Genomic DNA, 16,730 nt, shown 5'->3' with positions numbered 1-16,730 from the left:
CACCCAGAGGCCCCGTGGCGCGGCTCACCCCTCGCCATGCGCGACCCATCTCTCCATGCGGAGGGGCCCCCAAGATGAGGTGGTGAGGGATAGGGGGGTCTCTATCTAGGCGTCTTTCGTGTCCGTTAACCCTTTCATGGCCCACCTCTCTCCGCGCGGAGCGCACAGGGCCCCAGGGATGCCTGCGCGGGGAAATGGGGCGAGGGGGCTTCGTTGGGATCCCCTGGGTGGGCTTCCTAAGGGCCCAAGGAAAACCCCCTTCGCAGAACGCATGCAGGGATCCAGATGCACGACAGGCGCTTTGGGGAGCTCAAGGGGGTCTCTGGATCCTTCTCTCGCCTCCCTCCGAGACCCCTTTACCTCTTTGTCCTCGCTCCCGATTCTCCTTTCCTTTCCTGCAACATCCACGTGGGTGGGTGGGGATTTACCTGCCGCCCCTCCTTCCCTTTCTGAAAGCGCGCCCCCCTAGAGCTGCGGCGCAGAGCCCCAATCCGGCGCAGAAGCTCAACTTGCGGGAGAAGCAGGCGATTTGGGAGGGGGCTCTTTCCCCCTCCCCCCTCCCGGAACAGAAGTCGGATGGCGAGGAAGAGGAGGAGGAGGCGCAACGTATGGGGGCGGGATTTGGGGTTGTGGGGGCGGGGTGAGAGAAGGATGTGCCGGGAGGGGAGGGGAGGAATGGGGGTGGGGAGAGGAAGGTTTTCCCCCTCCCTTCTTTCTTCTGGGGATCAAGAGAGCGGGGGAGGGGCTGATCCCGGCAATCCACTCGCAAAGTGGGGTCTCGCACCCCAAAATGTTTACATTGCAAAATCCCTCCCTCCCCCACCCCACGCCACGAGATTAGATCCGTCCGTGTTTTAGGTACTGGTGTACGTTGAGCAGCGGCTTGGACTCTGTGACTCCTGTGTTACGGGGGGATATGGGGCTTTGGCTTTTGCACACACAGCCCCGACACCCAGGTAAAATTCATGCAAGGAGTGAAGCAGCCCAGAACTAAAGCGCGCTGGAATTTGTACATCCTCAGACAGGTTTTTTCACCTCCTGATGTAGCGATGATGTAGTGATGATGCTCCACGAACTGCATGCTGGGATAAGATGGAAACTTTAAAAAGTCCTTGTCACCCCATCCTTGGGGTTCAATTTGTCTTTCAACCTGTTGCGCAATAAACTTTGATCTACAGCTATTTGCTCTGGTTGGTGGCTGGACTCCTTCCTTTATTCCACAGGGACCCACGGGCTCTGCCTGATGAGCTGGGTGGCTGAGCAGCCTCGCACCTGGGTCCCCCCCCATAACACCAAATTAGCCTTTTATTGAACAGACCTAGGAGTTTTGATAGACTTAGGGGGCATACAAGACCCGGGATCCGAACCTCCTTCCCTTGGGGGTTCCCCAGCCGGTGCCTCCCCCCTCTTTTCTCCTAGCCAGTCCATGACAGCAACAGCAGCAACATCAGTAAAATAAGTATGATAATAATATGCACACTGGTCCTCTGGCTGGAAGATTAATAACTTCTGGGACTATGGAAAAGTACTATCTTCCCCAAACCCCAGAATAAGCAGGAGCTCTGGGGTTGCACCATGGGGTTCATGAGTGAAGATGGGACCCATCAGGAGACTTCCCTGGTACCTGCAGCCCCTCCTTCCCTCTCTTGCAATAAGGCTTGGGGGAAAATCTCCCATTAAATTACAGTATTTTAAGTTTTCTTCCGAATGTGTAGGAGACAGGGAGAGGTTCTAGTGAAGAAGCAGTGTTTGGAGATCACACGTGGTGGGGGTGAGAGAGTTTGGTGCAAAAACCAGTCACACACAGATGCACCACTTTTTCATGCTTGAGTACAGCAGTTTCAGCAGTAAACAAATACAGCACACAGGATATCTAAGTCAGGCACACAAACCGGCAGAAGGGAGCAAGGGAGGAAGGAGGCTGGAAGGACGCAGAGCAATGGAGGTGTGTCTTTTGCTTCCTGTCGTCTGGGAGGGAAGTCAGGAACTCAGCATATTCAGGGCTTCTGCCAGCAGCTTCCAGGCAAATGAGCATCCTGGAAACACACACTGTGATTCTTGGTGTGTTGCCATATCAATTGTTTTTGAAAGGTTATCATGATGTGGTCTAGAAACCAGTGATACGGAACGGAGGAGGGGGGGGTGCCTCCTTTCCCCCCCTTCCCTTGGAACATCCGAGGTGATGACCTCGAGGGTGCCCACTGTACACTCACCCTCAGCCCCCTCACCGTTGCATAAGCACCACACTTTTCCCAGGCCTCAGTGAAACGCTCCTTTCCCCTTCCTTCCATGAGCGAAATAAGCTCATATATATATCTCCCTATCTCTTGCTATGCCTATTCGCGCTCCATACTTAGAACGAGTAGACCGTGTGTTGCTGTATCCCCGCTTATTCCTATGGCCGCGCTTTAGCCAATCACAGCCATGCATTCGTCCTGCAGAAGCTAGCTCAGGGAGCTACTGCACGCCTCATTTCACTCCTGACAAGCTGCTGACGGCCCCCCACTGCGAGAACAATGGATCCGAAACCAGGGACCTCGTGAAACTCTCAAAATCTTGCTACAATGTATCCATTCTTGTTACTATGTATCCATTCTGTTTCCGCTTTTGATCTATAGTACGGAATGGGCTGGAAAGCATTGAAATCTTTGGAAATTGATATAAAATCAACCGTAACTCCGATTTCTTCACTCTTGGTGTCATTCAACTCAGTTCCCCTTGGACTCCATGATGCTACCCCTACTTCCATAATCCCCGAAACGGCAGGTCACGTACACAGGAACTTCTTAATCCTGTCAGATCGTTTCGCCAAACCCTTCCTCCGGGCAGTATTAAGTGGCAGACGATGCATATCTCTGGCCCATTGTATTGCCACCACCGGTACTCAATAAATGTTTATCTATGTATATTTCTCGCTCTGCATATTCCCCCCTCCTTCATCTCAAATGTTAATTAATGTAATCCCACCTTTCCTTAATATATTCATGACGTGTGAAATATATTCATGATGTAACTCGCGAAACCCGACCTTCCCATAATGTATTCATGACGTTTCGTGCACTGTATTCTGGGACACGGAGGGAACTTTTAAAAGTCTATGTCGCCCCATTCTCGGGGTTCAATCTCACTTTGAACCTGTTGCGCAATAAACTCGGATCTTCCACTGCTTGCTCCCGAGTCCGGCTGAACTCATTTTCCTCCGTAGGGACCCGCGGACTTAGTCTGACGGTCTGGGTGGCTGTGTATTCCCGCACCCAGTTTTAACTTAAACACCAGTATGACAATATATCGCCCAGCCACAATCCTCACTGACCACGAGCAATCTAGATAAACCCTCACCTCTTCTCTATCAAAAGGTACTTTACATCTTAGATCATAATCACATTGTTTGACATTGCCTTCAATATTTTATTACGATAGAGTTTTACACATAAAAAAACAGAACTTCACATACACAACATGTGTTAAAGAGAGATTTCCTCCTGAGTTCATTTCTGTGAAGAAAAGAGTGGACTCTGAGAGGAAGACCTCCAACACTCCATACATCAAAATGGGTTCTTACATAGAATCCTAGAGTTGGAAGAGACCACAAGGGCCTTCGAGTCCAACCCCCTGCCAAGCAGGAAACACCATCAGAGCACTCCTGACATATGGTTGTCAAGCCTCTGCTTAAAGACCTCCAAAGCAGGAGACTCCACCACACTCCTTGGCAGCAAATTCCACTGTCAACAGCTCTTACTGTCAGGAGGTTCTTCCTAATGTTTAGGTGGAATCTTCTTTCTTGTAGTTTGGATCCATTGCTCTGTGTCCGCTTCTCTGGAGCAGCAGAAAACAACCTTTCTCCCTCCTCTATGTGACATCCTTTTATATATTTGAACATGGCTATCATATCACCCCTTAACCTCCTCTTCTCCAGGCTAAACATGCCCAGCTCCCTTAGCCGTTCATCATAAGGCATCGTTTCCAGGCCTTTGACCATTTTGGTTGCCCTCCTCTGGACATGTTCCAGTTTGTCAGTGTCCTTCTTGAACTGTGGTGCCCAGAAGTGGACACAGTACTCCATCAGAGAGTCTCTGGATTTTCCTTATACACTCCATTGTAAATAAAGCACTTTTTGCAATCTTTTCATTTAAACTGCTTCTCCTCTTTGAGTCTGTTGACGGTTTGTAGGGTTTCAACTCCAAAGGTACTTTCTGTCCATGAATCTGTTGATTTAGAATTTCCACCAAGACTGAACCTCTATCTACTTTCCTGATATTTATAAGATTTGTGCTTTGTGTGAGGTTGTTCACATAAATCAAGGGTTCCACTCTGACTGGAGCTCCTTCCACAGTCCATTCATTCATTCATTCATTTATTAAGAGATATTTATTAAAATTTTCCAATTTATACAAAATGAAAACAGAAAAAAGAAAATACAAAATAAAAATGTTTAAAAACAATCCATTCTTTCCATTACTTAACTTTTTTTTACTTATTTCCCGGACCTCCTCACGCCTCCCTTTTTTGTATTCCAATTCATTTTATTAGTTCAGCAAATCCTTTCCCTCTTTATTTAACTTAATCTGTAATCTATAATCCTAAAATAATATCACATAAAAATTTTACCTATTAATCCATTTTTCAAATTCCTTTATATCATTATAACTAAAAACCCCTATATTTTAATCCAACATCATTTTAACACTCATTAATTTTGCAATATTTCTGTAAATAGTCTTTAAATTTCTTCCAATCTTCTTCCACCGACTCTTCTCCCTGCTCTCGGATTCTGCCAGTCATTTCTCTTCAGATCGTATAAATCTTTCGGTTTCTCTTCAGATCGTATAAATCTTTCGCCTTTTCACAGTCCATACATTTAAACAGTTTCTCCCCTGTGTGTCTGCTGATGTTTTCTAAGATTTCCATTCCGACTGAAGCTCTTTCCGCATTCCATGCATTTAAATGGTTTCTCCCCTGTGTGAGTCCGTTGATGTTTTTTAAGGGTTCCATTATCACTAAAACTCATTCCACACTCCATGCATTTAAAATGTTTCTCCCCTGTGTGAGTCCGTTGATGTTTTTTAAGGGTTCCATTATCACTAAAGCTCTTTCCGCACTCCAGGCACTTAAATGGCTTCTCCCCTGTGTGAGTCCGCTGGTGTATATTGAGGCGTGCACTCTGACCGAAGCACTTTCCGCACTCCATGCATTTAAATGGTTTCTCCCCTGTGTGAGACCGTTGATGTTTTTTAAGGGTTCCATTTTCACTAAAGCTCTTTCCACACTCCATGCATTTAAAATGTTTCTCCCCTGTGTGAGTCCGTTGATGTTTTTTAAGGGTTCCATTTTCACTAAAGCTCTTTCCACACTCCATACATTTAAATGGTTTCTCTCCTGTGTGAATCCGCTGGTGTAATTTAAGGACTCCATTCTGACTGAAGCAGTTTCCGCACTTCACGCACTTAAATGGTTTCTCCCCTGTGTGAGACCGTTGATGAGTTCTAAGGTTTCCATTCTGACTGAAGCTCTTTCCACATTCCATACATTTATATGATTTCTCCCCTGTGTGAATTCGCTGGTGTAATTTAAGGACTCCATTCTGACTGAAGCTCTTTCCACACTCCATGCATTTATATGGTTTCTCCCCTGTGTGAGTCCGTTGATGTGTTCTAAGGTTTCCATTCTTACTGAAGATCTTTCCGCACTCCATACATTTAAATGGTTTCTCCCCTGTGTGAGTCCGTTGATGTGTTTTAAGTTTTCCATTCTCACTAAAGCTCTTTCCGCACTCCAGGCATTTAAATGGTTTCTCCCCTGTGTGAGTCCGTTGATGTATATTGAGGTGTCCACTATGACTGAAGCGCTTTCCACACTCCATACATTTATATGGTTTCTCCCCAGTGTGAATCCGTTGATGTGTTCTAAGGTTTCCACTGGTACTGAAGCTCTTTCCACACTCCAGGCATTTAAATGGTTTCTCCTCTGTGTGAGTCCATTGGTGTATATTGAGGTGTTCACTCTGTATGAAGCTCTTTCCGCACTCCATACCTTTAAATGGTTTCTCCCCTGTTGGAGGTCGTTGATGTGAACTATGTGTGCTCATTCAATGAAGCATATTCCACATTTCACACATTTTCATTTCTATTCCTAAAGAAATGAAACGTGCCCCATTCACTGGAGTTTTGACTGTCTTCTCCATCTCCTTCTTCAGAGTGGGATGAAAGGGAATCCTGTTTGGGTTTCCAGAACTAAGGGAAAGAGAACACATCAATCTCCATTAGCACCTTCTCCTATTTCAACGTCTCCTACATTCCCTCACCTCCTACCCATGTTTCCGATTTTTAGGAAATGAAGTTGCAATGTCATCAAATGATAGTAATTCATTAGCAACTTTCATAATCCTCAATCAATGTTAATAAAGCAGCATTATTTTTAAAAGAATGTGCTGTCTGATCTCGTGCCCATCTTCTGATACAGAACTATCCTAAAATGACACTTTAAAGGCGATATTCAAGGCAAATAGATAAACTGTACTTAGTGGAATATGTAGTACCTTGGATAAGTAGTATTAATTTATTTATGGCCTGAAGATTTGTTATTTCTAGAGATGAATTTATTCCGGTTCCGTCTCAAATATCATAATTATACGAAGTCTTGGGGTGTTAGGAGAGCATTAGTTCCTTTGGTGGGGGTCATGTCATGCTCCTTATGGGGTAATCTATCCATCAATGGTCCCCAACCTGCACTCAGTTCTCACCTGTGGCTTCCAGAAGCTGTCAGGATAGAATAGGGGCCACAAGCCCAGGAACGGTTTCAACCGGCCGGCTAAACCAGGTGAGGATAGCTGATGGGTTTCAAATCCTTGATGGGTTGGGGAATTCTGCTGCAGGTGAAGGCAGGCCCTGGTGGATGGAGAGAAGGAGAACAACAGTGAATCCCACAGTCAAGAAGGCAGATTCTGCCCCTGCTGTGGAGGAAAGTGAAGGGCAGATGGAGCTTGTCAACCTGGTAAGCGAGGTCCTCGAGAAGGAAAACTGTGGTCCTAAACCTTCGCTGCCTGGTTTTCTTCATGAAAAGAAAAGTCTCTAAGAGGGTTGGATGGTGTCCTGCACACCTCCTTCCAGTCACTCCTGCAGCCAAGCTGGTGCCTAACGTACTGCTCTGCTTTCCTTGGGACCATAAAAGCCAGGCTGAGAAGGGGCTCTTGTTGTCTAGGCAGCCCCGAACCCCCAAACACACTGTCCACACTCGCTGTACTGCTAACACAGCAGTTTTGGGGGCAGCGATGAACTCAGACCTGTGTATCTAAATCTCTCCAATGTGGAATATGTAAAACAGAAGTGCTGTTTATATCATACATCAATTAAAAAGTATTCAGAATATTCGTCTTTTGAAGAAAAGACCACCAAGTATCGGATGGCCCCTTCAAAGCTTATGAAAGTCTTGTGCCTGGAGCTTTTGGGGGTGAAGGACCAGAAAATCTTCTGCCACCATTATCCTTCCAATTGGGATTCAGGCCTCATCATACGACAGAAACTGCGCTGGTTGCGCTGGTTGATGATCTCCAATAGGCTAGAGACCAAGGGCAAAGCTCTTTCCTGGTTCTACTGGATCTCTGCTTTGGAGACCTTTGACCATGGTATCCTTATGAACCCCCTAGGGGAGCTGGGGGTACTGCTGTGCAATGGTTCCCCTCCTTCCTCCTGGGCCATGCCCAGAAAGTGGTGTTGGGGTATGAGTGTTCAGGCCCCTGGGTGCTCACTTGAGGGGTGCCTCAGGGCTCTGTCCTCTCCCCATGCTTTTAAATATCTATATGAAGCCGCTGGGGGAGTTTTGGCTGGTGTTCACACGCATGTGGATGATACCCAGCTCTTCTCTTTTAAATTGGAACCAGTGAAGATGAACCAGTGAATGCCCTGTGTTGGTGCCTGTAGGTGGTTTGAGGATAGATGATGGATAACAGATTGAGGTTGAATCCTGACAAGACGGAAGCACTGTCCCTGTGGGACATGTGGCAGGCAGACCCTACCAGCCTGCACACTGTCTCACTAAAGTGGTGCATGCTCTGGTTATCTCCTGCTTGGACCACTGCCATGCGCTCTACATGGTGCTACCTTTGAAGGTGACCCAAAAACTGCAACTAATCCAGAATGTGGCAGCTGGACTAGTAACTGGGAGAAGCCGCCAAGACCACATTTCATTGGTCCTAAAGGATCTTCCCTGGCTTCCAGTGTGTTTCCAAGCACAATTCACACTGTTGGTGCTGACCTTTAAGTGTCATGGCTGCATTTTTCAGGAAAAGAAAAGTGTTGATCTAATGTATATACATCATTCCTAGTCTATTGGTTCAAGAAGGTTCTGGTGGTTTTACTCTGTGTGACTCAAAGTGGTGTTTTCTCCAGCTGGAACATTTTAGATGACAAGGGAGTTTCCTTTCTTCTGAGAGCAGGAGGTGGGATCAGTTGTTATGAGGTTATGCTGAACCTTCCTGGTTTCTGGGAACCAGAAGAAGCTGGTTTAAACTGGGGTGAGCCAGGCTTGGTATCCAGTCCCAAGGTTACTCTGCCATGGAATTTTTTATAAATCGCAGTATTGAAAGGCGCCTGGTCCCACTTCCTAGTCTGCAATTCTCTACTCTGCTTGTGTGTTTCTTACTTGAGTGCTGCTTTGATATACCAAGTTATGGTTTTACTGTAAGTCAGGTTTTTGCTAGCTTTTGCCTTCAGTACTAAATTTCTCTGCTGAATGATTTTTTTGCTGCCTCTGAGTGTTTTTTCCTACTCTGCTAACTATATGTCAGTCTTGGAGATTGTTATGGAGGAGCAAGATCTGTGACCTAAATCCCTAAACTGCCTCGGCCCTGTAGACCTGAAGGAGCGTCTCCACCCCCCATCCTTCACTCTGAACACTGTGGTCCTCCTCTGAGGGTCTTCTGCTGGTTCCCTCCCTGCAAGAAGTGAGGGTACAGGGAACCAGGCAGAGGGCCTTCTGGGTGGTGGCACCCACCCTGTGGAACGCCCTCCCTTCAGAGGTCAAGGAAATGAACAACTATCTGACATTTAGAAGATAGCAGAAGGTAGACCTGTATCTGGAGGTTTTTAATGTTTGATGTTTTACTGTCTTTTATGTGTACTGGAAGCTGCCCAGAGTGGCTGGGGAAGCCCAACCAGATGGACTACATATACATATGCAGATGGACTACATTGTATAAATGCTACAATCATTCTTATCATCTTGTGATTTTTTGCAGTTATTTTGGAATTCGTACTGCGAAATCAGATCACTAAATGTTATGGGTGGAGAAAATCACAGGGTTGTCGTAAACGATAATCCCACCCACAAACTCTCATTCACATACAGTCTGTAAATTTGGGAAGGTCACACACCTCACCTGTGCTAATACTGGCAGTCTTTGGCCTGCATAGGCACACCTTGTATGTAGAGCCTCCAGCCACAGGCACTGTCTATCATGAAAATGGGTCCTTTGACTGGGAAGATTCATGCAGTTGCTGTCATCGGATTCTGATGGGTTGTATCTCAGCTTGTCAGTCACTCTGACATTGCCTACAAAGAATAAGAGGAACAGAAATGCTTTTGACTTCTATATCAATCCTGAGAGACATTCCATGGACTCTGCACCCCTGTTTCTGATGACAGGTGTACATTATCCTCATCCTGAATGAACCAGGTAGTGGAAAAGACACTTAAAGATGGAAGCCTGAGAGAGAGGAAAAGGTTTCTGTCTGCTTCTTGGGTGGGATTGAGGAAACAAAGAGCCGCTTCCAAGAAGCCCCTCCCCTCCTCTCTTCTTCTTGGGATTTCCTCTCCTCTCCAGGGGGACCAATGGTTGGACTTGGCAGAACCGCTGTATCTGCCATTAATTTGATTTTGAATTGATATTAGAATGAATTGTTTTTAGAATGCCCTTTAATTAATTGCTTGTGATTTTATGTAAACTGTGTTACTTTTATTGTTGTTAGCCGCTCTGAGCCCGGCTTCACCTGGGGAGGGCAGGATTTTAATAATAACAATAACAATAATAATAATAAATCTGGACACGGCAGGGGCTTATGGGGTGGGAATTGGGTGGAGCTTGCAGGAAGGAGGGTGCGTCTTGTTAACGGAGAAAGCTGAGGGCCACCCTGGACAAAAAACAAGGACAGCAGCCAGGAATACCAGAGCAAAACAGCAGCCAGTAGGCTTGGTCTTTATTGAAGACTGTCGTGACAGGACTCCCACCTGCCACCAGGTGGAACAAGATGGAAGCCCCAAACAAAAGAGAACCCAAACTTTTATTAGCTGCTGTAATAAATGAAAATCTGCCTTTATGGGGGACACAAGAGCCCTCATAGAGTCCTTTGTAGGTTCTCCATCGGTTGGAGGAAAAACAGAGGCCAACCAGAGAACCCAAACATTTATTCCCCCCCCAAACTACATCATGGTTACATCATGAGAGGGGAGGTCTGGTGGCAGTAATCTGAGCATCCTGGACCCTGCCCCATGGTTCCCCTTGCCCTCCACAAAACACACATCAAGTGTAACAAAAGAGATATTTACATTTCCCTGCTAGGAGCAGAAGTGCCTCAGTAGCCAGAGCGGAAGGGCGGGGGGCAGTGCAAACAAACATGACCGCCATGTGGCCTGACTTATGCCCCCCCCAACAAGAAAGGAATCGGCCGCCATGTGGCCTACAGCTGGAGGGCGGCGGATGGCGGGGGCGAGGGAGCCATGCCTCCCCCCCACTACAAAAAAAGGCCTAGCTGGCCCCCCGCCCAGAAAGAAAAGTCAAAAAAATACAGCCTAGCCTGGCGGAGGGGCCATGCCGCTTCCAATCAGGCCAGAACTTACCTTAATCCGGCTGACAGGACACGCTCCTGATGATCCTGATCCTGGAAGGAAGAAAACCAAAAGGGGCTTGGACAAAGGGGTCGGCCTCTTTTCTTTGGCCTTTGCCCCACCCCCGGCCGGCCAGCCATTGTCCTCCCTGACCTGTTTCTCAGCCAAGTTAATCCCACCCTTTTGTCTTCATCTGGGTTGGTTCTTTCTGGAATGGCACTCAGGTATCAGGATGCCAGGGATTATCACTCAGGCAGAGGGGCTGCTGAGTAGCTGAGCTCACATGTCTAGGTGAATTTCTGAAGTTTCCCCAGCGAGCCAGTACATAGAGACATTTATCAGTGACTTCTTACATTTGGTATTGTGCATCAAAGGCCCTTTGAATAAATAGGAATAAACTGTGATGAAGTGTTTTCTGGGGACAAATCACAAAAGTGATGGTGCTGATTTAGGTAGTGGGCTGCATGTGCATGATATCTGCTGAAGGTGCAACCCCCCCAGCTTATACATAAATTCCTGCAACAGTCTGGACAGGGAAGGGGCTTATGGGGTGGGAGTAGGATAGAGGTTGCAGGAAGGAAGGGGTGGGGGGACTGGAGCCCCCACTTTCCAGGGATCCCTCTCTGGTAGCCTTGAAGGGGTGGCCGATTCCTGGGCGGGAGGGAGAAGCCAATGTGGCCCCTCCAGAGAATCCCCGTGAGCACCAAGATGGAGACGTATCCCCAAAGACTGGTCTACCTAGCACTCCCCCCCCCTTCGCTGCCCCAGGGATGCTCCCCCTCCCCACTTCCTCGACCCCCTCCCTCTGTCCCAGAGTCTCCCCTGAACCCAGAGGCCCCCCTTGGCGTGGCTCACCCGTCGCCCTGCGCCCCCCATCTCTCTATCCGGAGGCCCCCCCAAAACGAGCAGGGGAGGACAGGGGGGTCTCTATCCAAGCGTCCCTCACGCCCGTTAACCCTTTCATGGCCCACCTCTTTCCGCGCGGAACCCACAGCGCCCCAGGGATGCCTGCGCGGGGAAATGGGGCGAGGGGGCTTCGTTGGGATCCCCTGGGTGGGCTTCCTAAGGGTCCAAGGAAAACCCCCTTCGCAGCACGCGTGCAGGGATCCAGATCCACGACAGGCGCTTTGGGAAGCTCAAGGGGGTGTCTGGATCCTTCTCTCGCCTCCCCCCGAGACCCCTTTACCTCTTTGTCCTCGCTCGCGGTTCTCCTTCCTGAAACATCCACGTGGGTGGGGGGGATTTACCTGCCGCCCCTCCTCCCCTCTCCGAAAGCGCGCGCCCCTAGATCTGCGGGGCAGAGCAGCAATCCAGCGCAGAAGAGCCACTTCCGGGAGAAGCAGGCAGTTTGGGGAGGGGATTTGGGGTTTGCGTTGGCGGGGTGTGGGAAGGATGTGCCGGGAGGGGTGGAATTTGGGGGGCGGGGAGGAGAGGAAGGTTTCCCCCCTCCCCTCTTCCTTCTGTGAATCAGGAGATGGGGGAGGGGCTGATCCCGGCAATCCACTCGCAAAGTGGGGTGTCCCCCCCACAATGTTTATATTGCAAAATCCTTCCCTCCCCCACCCCACGCCACGAGCTTAGATCAGTCCGTGTTTTAGGTACTGCTGCTGTTAAATCCAGGGGGGGGGGCAGTCAAGACAGAAATCCATCGGGATGGGGGATTGAATCCTGATACTTTCCAAGGCGAAGCGCAGGAAAGCCTTGCAGCTAGGGGAATGTGTGAATACTATTGTGGTGCTTTGGGGAAGAGGGTAGTTAAAAGGTGTGGGAAAGTGGGGTTGTGGTGGAGCGATGAACCCCAAAGGACTGAGAATTTACTGTGAACAGGACTGGCCCACCCAAGCCTCACCCCCTTACCTAAAAGCCTGACACCCCGCAATGTGACAGGATTGTGACTCCAGCCCTCAGCAAGTAAAATACCCCCATTCCTTGAAATGGAGGGAGCCGTGGGCTGTGGCTCTGTCTGTGTGTCTCAGGCAAAGCGGGGCTGCTCTGTGTGTTTTGCTAGCAGTTAAAATGCACATTTTTGAGAGGAAAGCTTTCTTTTTCTGCGCTTTGCATTGAGACTTGTGTTTCCAGCTCAGCCAGGAGAGCTGGGGCTGGAGGGTGTAGCAGGAACCCCACCCCACCCCAATCATTCTGTTTGTACAAACTTCACACACATTCACACACTACATACGCCACACTTCTGTTATAAATTCATAGAAAAATCAACCATACATTGGATTTGCACTGTTCCATTTTTATTTTACTCCATATGACAAGGACTATCAAAGGTGTGTGTGTGGCTTGGTTCTGGTCAGCCATAATCCCTTCACCATCCCGGCACATCCACAGGAGCCCTGCCCAGTTGCTATGCCAACCCTGATGATCCCAGACAGAAGACAATCAAGATCACAAAGAACTTGCATATGGGAGTGGACTCAGCATGGACTGAAACAAAGGACAATGATCAGATCTTCCCTCTGGGAGCAGGAAACTGCCAACTCCCCTTTGTCTCCTGGAAGTGACTCGTGGGGAGGGGGAAAGGAGGAACCAGCCAGGTGACAGGACACTCAGGTTACCACCAACTCCTCCCTCAACCCCTCCTTTCTGTAATGTATGCATGATGTTTCTGGGGGTGGGCTTGACCTAGAGGAGGGGAATTCCAAAAGTTTTTATAAGACCTTGCACACTATTTTTCTTTGTCTTTCCTCTCACCTGCAAGTGAGGGGAGCACCCTGTCGCGACAGTCTTTCTTCAATAAAGACCAAGCCTACAGGCTGCTGATTTGCTTCAATTTACTCTGGTTGGTGTCTTTACTTTTTGTCCAAGGGAGCCCTCGGATTTTTCTGGTAACAAGGGCCAGCTGTGTGTGTGAGAGAGAGAGAGAGAGAAAGAGAGAGAGAGAGGAAAACACCCCCACACCCCACACACAGCAACAACAGGCTCCCAGCTCTGTGTGTGTCTATGTATTTTATTGTCTCTATCTCGGCCAAGAGGGGCTGAGGCTGAGAGGAAAGAGGAGTTTTCTCACTTTGTGTTTTGCTTGAAGGCTCCTCTCCGGCTGAGGGCTGGGGCTGCAGAGATCGGGCTCATTCCCCCCTTGGCACAACTGCGAGTTCTCTGCCCAGGACTGGCGGGCTGTGCAGCCGAGGGCGGCATTTATGTATGAGTCTTTTTTCTTTCTATAGTCTCTTTTCAAGGTACTGCTGTATTTTATCTGCAACACGTATTTTATTGTCTCTATGTTGGCCAAGGGGGGCTGATGCTGTGAGGAAACAGGAGATTTCTCACTTTGCGTTTTGCTTGAAGGCTCCTGCAACATGTTGGAAGGGCAGAGAGTCCCCTTTGTGTAATAACTTAAGCAGGAGCGCATAATGGGGGGAGTCACACTCACAGGAGGAATGGACTCCGTTACAAGGCATGGTGAATAATTTTGGCAAATTCAATCGCAAATATGGTGGAGTGATGAACCCCAAACGACTGAGAACTCCTTGAGAATACCCCCCATGAGCCCCAGTGAGACCTGGACCTCACCAACCAGGTCTTTTGAAGCATGGCAAAACACCCTGGATGTTCGGAGCAGGTTGCATACGCAGACTCCTGGGTGGCGATCCTGAGAGAGAGCTCTACGTGGCTACAGAAGTTGAAAGGACAGTATTGTACCTCGCTGATGGTGCAGTGGGCTCTGGAGGAGGCAAAAGTAATCAAATCCCAAAAGAAAGAGCACTTTTCCAGAGGAGAGGTGAAAACAAAATAACCAATGTGGCCCCCAATGGTTCCCACTGTTACAGAATGGGGGGGCATACAAACAGAGGTTTACTCCCAAGTAAACCACATAGGTCCGTATAGTGAAAGCCATGGTTTTCCCAGTAGTGATGTATGGAAGTGAAAGCTGGACCATCAAGAAGGCTGATCGCCGAAGAATGGATGCTTTTGAATTATGGTGCTGGAGGAGACTCTTGAGAGTCCCATGGACTGCAAGAAGATCAAACCTCTCCATTCTGAAGGAAATCAGCCCTGAGTGCTCACTGGAAGGACAGATCCTGAAGCTGAGGCTCCAAAACTTTGGCCAACTCATGAGAAGAGAAGACTCCCTGGAAAAGACCCTGATGTTGGGAAAAATTGAGGGCACAAGAAGAAGGGGACGACAGAGGATGAGGTGGTTGGACAGTGTTCTCGAAGCTACTAAGTTGAGTTTGACCAAACTGCGGGAGGCAGTGGAAGACAGGAGAGCCTGGCGTGCTCTGGTCCATGGGGTCACGAAGAGTCGGACACGACTAAAGGACTAAACAACAACAACAAACCACATAGGGTCAGAGGCAATGACCTCAAGGTAACCCCGCTATACAAGGGCTCCCCTCGTCCTTTCACAACGTTGCACCAAGCACCACAAAAAACCCCAACACCCCAAGAATAAAGCACCATTTGTGACTGCGTATCCCGGTGCTATATACAGGCAAGCAGTATGAACCATGGATGTATTTTATGAATGGACAATTTATTTGCATGAGGATGTGTCCTGACCAATCAAATCTAGCCCTTCAGCCAATCCCAGCAATGCTATGGCTCTGCAGGAGCTGCTCAGCGCAGCTATCTTCCATGATTCAGTGAGCGCTGACAAGGTGACAACAGCTCCTGCTGAGAGAACAATGGACTAAGTTCATTGAAACCTCATTACCTTGTAATCCACTCATAAAACTGGATCCGATGTAGCAAGGCCAAGTCAAGTCATTTCCGAACCCACTGTCTGTATTGTGAATAGCCAAAAACGCTTAGAAATTCATAGAAAATCCCTGGTTTCAACAATTCTCTTCATTCCACCACCAATTTGCGTCATTGGCTAAGGGCTTGGAAACCACTCTGTCCCCGCCATAATCCCTCAAGCGGGAGGTCATAGGAAGGTACTCATTTGTGACAATCGCTGGGCAAAAGCTCTCCTCCGGACTTGCCCAGGTGCCAGACTATGCAAACCAAAGTTCTATTGTTCTTTTGCAGTAGGTGCTCAGAATGTACTTCCCAATACATATCCTGTATTTGCCTGTTCCCCTGACACATTCCTCCTATGTGAATCATGTATAACCCTCCCCTTGTCTGATGTAGCAATGATGTAGTGATGATGCTCCACAAACTGCATGCTGGGATAAGATAGAAACTTTTAAAAGTCCTTGTCACCCCATCCTCAGGGTACAATTCCCCGTTGGACCTGTTGCGTAATAAACTTTGGTCTACAGCTATTTGCTCTGGTTGGTGGCTGGACTCCTTCCTTTATTCCGCAGGGACCCACGGGCTCTGCCCAACAAGCTGGGTGGCTGAGGAGCCTCACACCTGGGTCCCCCCTCCCCCGTAACACCAAATTAGCCCTTTATTGGCCAGACCTAGGAGTTTTCATAGCCTTTGGGGGCATACAAGATCAGGACTCTGAGCCTTCTTCCCTTGGGGGTTTCCCAGCTGGTGCCTCCCCCCCTTTCACCCAGCCAGCCCATGACAGCAACAGCAGCAACAACAGTAAATTCAGTACGATAATAATATGCACACTGGTCCTCTGGCAGGAAGAATAATAACTTCTGGGACTATGGAAAAGTACTATCTTCCCCAAACCCCAGAATAAGCAGGAGCTCTGGGGTTGCACCATGGGGTTCTTGAGTGAAGATGGGACCCATCAGGAGACTTCCCTGGTACCTGCAACCCATCCTTTCCCCTCTTGCAATAAGGCTTGGGGAAAATCTCCCATTAAATTACAGTATTTTAAGTTTTCTTCAGAAAGTGTAGGAGGAAGGGAGAAGTTCTGGTGAAGAAGCAGAGTTTGGAGATCACACGTGGTGGGGGTGAGAAAGTTTGGTGCAAAAACCAGTCACACACATATGCACCCATTTTGCATGCTTGAGTACAGCAACACCAGGGCATGAGCTAATTATCAGCAGGGTAGG

General features: G+C 48.4%; 4 protein-coding genes across 4 annotated transcripts in view; 1 reads left to right on the top strand and 3 right to left on the bottom strand.

The window, feature by feature from the left end:
• LOC309542447 (uncharacterized protein) overlaps positions 1-13,962 on the bottom strand; it is a gene marked incomplete at its 5' end in the record, with an annotated part of 89,528 nt that extends 75,566 nt beyond the window's left edge. The window contains 3 exons of the mRNA XM_082241246.1: positions 9,369-9,546; positions 12,005-12,033; positions 13,835-13,962. Coding sequence (XP_082097372.1) covers positions 9,369-9,546; positions 12,005-12,033; positions 13,835-13,962 — 335 coding nt within the window. The remainder of the gene's footprint in view (positions 1-9,368; positions 9,547-12,004; positions 12,034-13,834) is intronic.
• LOC309541245 (uncharacterized protein) overlaps positions 1-16,730 on the top strand; it is a 328,128-nt gene that overhangs the window by 117,396 nt on the left and 194,002 nt on the right. The window lies entirely within an intron of this gene.
• LOC309542342 (uncharacterized protein) overlaps positions 1-16,730 on the bottom strand; it is a gene marked incomplete at its 3' end in the record, with an annotated part of 60,519 nt that overhangs the window by 23,936 nt on the left and 19,853 nt on the right. The window contains exons 3-4 of the mRNA XM_082241073.1: positions 6,740-6,884; positions 361-2,036 (exon numbers count right to left, since the gene is read on the bottom strand). The remainder of the gene's footprint in view (positions 1-360; positions 2,037-6,739; positions 6,885-16,730) is intronic.
• LOC309541360 (uncharacterized protein) overlaps positions 3,380-16,730 on the bottom strand; it is a 47,100-nt gene continuing 33,749 nt past the window's right edge. The window contains exon 4 of the mRNA XM_082239164.1: positions 3,380-6,212. Within this exon, the coding sequence (XP_082095290.1) occupies positions 4,859-6,085 (1,227 nt within the window). The 5' untranslated portion in view covers positions 6,086-6,212 and the 3' untranslated portion in view covers positions 3,380-4,858. The remainder of the gene's footprint in view (positions 6,213-16,730) is intronic.

Source organism: Podarcis vaucheri (assembly GCF_965113315.1).
Source record: "Podarcis vaucheri genome assembly, chromosome: 10".
In the NCBI taxonomy this organism is placed as follows: domain Eukaryota; kingdom Metazoa; phylum Chordata; class Lepidosauria; order Squamata; family Lacertidae; genus Podarcis; species Podarcis vaucheri.
This window is presented reverse-complemented; position numbering and strand designations above follow the sequence as displayed.